A 4,145-nucleotide genomic window follows, 5' to 3' on the forward strand; every position below is an offset into this window, starting at 1 on the left:
TCCAACTTTGAATCCGATTAAGTTGGGCGCAGTAATGCCTAAATCCGACCCGTTTGCGTCGCCACTTAGTGGAAGTGAAAAGCTTTTTGCCTTCTCAGCAGGACTTGCTGCCTTATATAGATTTAGGGCAGGTTGGGGCACTTTGTAGTAGCAATGGTTGGGCTGGTAAATGAACTGAGCAGCTCATAGTTTGACCTGGTTCAGCTTGTCACGAACTTGTTTGCGATCGGTTGGCATAAATGGCAAGCCTAGCCACGAGCAGCTCGTTCGGCTTAAACGAGTCAAGCATGAACACGGCTCGAATGAACTCATATAGATAAAATATGTATATTTTTTATGTGAAATCTATATTTTTTAGTCTAACATATAGAGAAAAGAATAAATGGAATATGAAAAGAAAGATGCATAGAAAATATATACAAAATATGAACTATTATGTGTGATATATAAGGCTAAAGTATGAACTATCATTTTGTAATGACGGCAATGGATGGTGTTGATTGCCACATGACCAGCTGATGGTGATACAGCTTATCACCAGATCCGCTCCTGTTTTACCTGTTACTAGAAACCAATCTCATCTACGGTTCCACTTATCCTCTATGTCATCTCATTGATGCAAGTCATTTTCATAAAATCCGACTCCAAAGATTGAAAGCATGATCTATTTAATAGGGAATCAATCCTAGGTTTATTTTATTTTTTTAACCACAAAAATATGATTTTCTAAGTCAGCAAATTTTGACATATTTATAGCCGTTGATTTTTTGAATCCTCAGAATCTTACATGGAGATTGGGTTCTAGCAATTCAAATGCCAATATTTACTAAGTGAACCGCTTTGATTAGATCACATCTATGGGGTCAAATTTGATCAAAACAACTTGCATGACAAAATGGATGATATAGGGATGAGTGCAACCTAATTGTAACCTCCAAAGTCGATTGGTTTCACTCATCCCCAAAGTAATCTCAATCTTCAAACAGCTTTATGGAGTTTCATTGATACAAGATGTGATCTACATAATTTATTTGGTAAAGATCGACGTTTAAATCGCTGAATTCCGACTTGTGTACGGGATTTTTTTGTTGATTCAAAAATCAATGTACGGTTGTCAAAACACAAAAATCATATCCATTTGTTGAAAAAAAATATGATCCTCAATTCTTATTAATCAACAGTGAGGAATCCATCTATAGGACCAGATTTGATCAAAACAACTTGAATCACAAGATTTAAAAGAGGTATGAAGGTGGGGGATGATTATTGGAACCCGTCTGCGTCGGTCGGATGAAACCCAACATCTGACCCGAATCCAAATCCAATAAGTTAGATTAGTAATTGGATTCAGGTTTATTGAGTTTTGCATTCAAACCTGAAACTGTCTAAAATCTAAATTGGACTAAAACCCAAAGCTAATTAAGTGTAAATGTCGGGTTTTAAGCTAGTTGAATCCGGATTCAGTTTTATATGATTCCATCTGACTCCAACTCTGAATCCGGATCCAAACACACTTAAATCAAAACCAATTGGGTCGGACGTGGTAATGCCTAAAACTGACCCAGTCTCACCCATTTACATCCCTAAATCATCTGTGAAAAATCATGTGCAATATGATTGCACAAATATTTGTGCATTAAGCACCTGATCACCGTCCATCTTGGGGATTGGGCCTGTCAGATGCTTAATGCACAAATTTTGTACAATCATATTGCATCCGATCCTCTCTCAGATCACGTGATGAGAGAGAGAGAGAGAGAAAAAAAAGCAACCTGGTTTCCTTTCTTCCCTATGTCATCCTCTATCGTAATACCACTTTGGGATCCCAATAGATTAATAAAAAATAACAATATAATAAAAGAAAAGAACGTCTTAAAATGGTAAAAATCTAAAATTCAAAAGGACCATCATAACCGATGAAGAAAAGAAAAAGAAAAACATGCAGAAGAATAATTCGATTGGACTGTGCCGAGAATCCTTCAACTGGTGACTTGACAACATTCACATTCCAAACACCGACTAACATCACAAACCATTTACAAAGAACACACACACAAAAAAAAAAACACAAACACTACAAAGATCACAAAAAACAGAACCACCAAGAAAAAGAAACGAAACCAGAAAAGGATGCATCGATGGCGGTGATCCGAGTGCCGCCACGATGAGGCTTGACGTGAGAGCAACAAAACACAAACACCAAGAAAAGGAAAAAGAAACGAAATGGAACACATCATCGATTGATGGCAGTAATCTTGCACTAATTAAACCTTCAAGACTCCACTGATCTTGCACTAATCTCTCTCCTTCAGACTCCACCGATCGCGAAGGGCACATTGGCATGATTCTCGGGAATGCCGTTGGGAAAGTAGCGGTTCTTCAACGCCAAGAACGCCTGCAGCGTCCGGAGGCTGGCGGGCCCAGCCTGGTTGAAAGGGTCCGTTTCCTCGACTCGCACCAGGAGCGATCGGGCGACCTCCTGGATAGCCCCCGAGTGGTCGCAAGAGACCGTCAGGTGCCTCACGTCGTAGAACTTTGGGAAGTAGAGGCTCACCCACTCCAGGAACTCCTGGCGCGTATCTGACAGGCGGTCCCGCATGACCATCAACATCGGGCCGAAGACGTTGAACGCCTGGAACGCCACCCACGTGATGCGGTCCTTCCAGATCAGGCCCGAGATCCAGAACTCGACGCAGAGGATGTCCGGGTGGATTCCGTTCCGCAGGTTGATGTCGAGGTCGATACCATTCTCCGCCAGGTGCTGCTGGAAGTTGGCGTCGATCTCGGCCGGGGAATTGGCCAGCTTCATGTTGAACTCCCAGATGATCTTCTCTCCGGTGTCGGGGAGGGTGGGGAGGTTGCCGTGCTCGTCTGAGAAGGTAAGGCCTAGCTGGATGAGACGGAGTCGGCCGGTGTTGAGGCTCTCGGCGATGCTGCCGTAAATGGCATCCGGGGTGGAAGTGGCGGATGGTTCTTGCTGCAGCAGGAAGCCGATGACGATTGGTTGCACGGTGATGTAGGGGTGGTTGGCGACGACGGTGTCGCGGATGAACTTCATCTCTTGGTGGATATTGAAATACCAGACTTGCCTGACTATGGCATGTTCCATGGCGTATGTGAAAACGTAAAATGCCAAGAAAATGAAAGAAGGCAGGAAAGTGATCACTCAACAGGGATCTCTCTCGAGTAAAACTACATAAACAAGAAGCCAAGTATTACTCTCTGAGGATATATAGGTTCGTTATTGATGGTGATGGTGGTACTAATAGTTGGCTTCTTGATTATGCAGTTTTACGAGAGAGAGAGAGAGAGTCTTTGGAGCATGGAGTACGTACTCGAGAACGAGGTCAGATCAGGCGAAATAACAAAACACGATTTTTTTGTGTTATGAAATCGCGGCCTTCCGTAGCTTTCATCTTTGCGCATTGGTGACATCATCACGTTTTGCTGGGACCCACTGTATAAAACAATGAACGGTGGTGATTTTTAAGAACACGAAGAAATTGTGCTCAGCTGGTTCTTACGGAGAGGCTTTGTGCGGGCAAAATCAGGTCACGTTGAAGTTTATAATTCAATCCCAACCGCACATCTGACACGAGGAACTGTGAGTGGGCCCGGCACGAATCGGGGTGAGATGTTCGGTGGGGATTCCGTATGACCCGATTTTGCCGTGATGTAAAAAGCTCTGGTATGAAACTGACACCTGCTCGTTGTTGTGGGACCCATAGCCAACTGGGAGAACTAAAACGAACATGTATCACGGCATTGTGCAGATGTTTTGTGATAGCGATATAAAACTCTGTTTTACCAGTGCGCTCTTCTAGTACAGAAACAAGTTCATTGGAGCCCGGTAGGGGTGTCAACGGGTCGGGTTTGGTTTGGACCCAGGTGGAACCTGACTTATACTAGATTTTTGGGTATGGTATTGGATTCAGACCCGGGTCTAATCAAGTCCATTATAAGAAAAATCATACCCAGACCCAATAAGAACTACATGAACCAAACCCTGACCATACCTGGTAAAACCATATTTTTTATCATTTTTACATTGAAAATTTATGTGTCTTAATCGAAACTCGGGTCGGGTTCAGGTTTGGTATAAAATTTCACAAGCTGTACCTGGGTACATGTATTAATCGGACCTT

The 4,145-nt window shown here is 42.9% G+C and overlaps 1 protein-coding gene across 1 annotated transcript; it reads right to left on the reverse strand.

Annotated features, from left to right (window-relative positions):
* Positions 1-2,308: 2,308 nt before the first annotated feature.
* On the reverse strand, positions 2,309-3,109 carry LOC149844691 (putative CCR4-associated factor 1 homolog 6). Its single transcript, XM_089985919.1, has one exon. The coding sequence runs from the start codon at positions 3,107-3,109 to the stop codon at positions 2,309-2,311; it is 801 nt and encodes a 266-aa protein (XP_089842045.1).
* Between the last annotated feature and the right edge of the window lie 1,036 nt (positions 3,110-4,145).

The sequence above is a fragment of the Nuphar pumila genome, chromosome 2, assembly GCF_984573655.1.
Source record: "Nuphar pumila chromosome 2, dmNupPumi1.hap1.1, whole genome shotgun sequence".
Lineage (NCBI taxonomy): Eukaryota > Viridiplantae > Streptophyta > Magnoliopsida > Nymphaeales > Nymphaeaceae > Nuphar > Nuphar pumila.

Excerpts from the sequence above, each read along its gene's own strand:
- LOC149844691 (XM_089985919.1), bottom strand. The coding sequence starts at position 3,109 with ATGGAACATGCCATAGTCAGGCAAGTCTGGTATTTCAATATCCACCAA.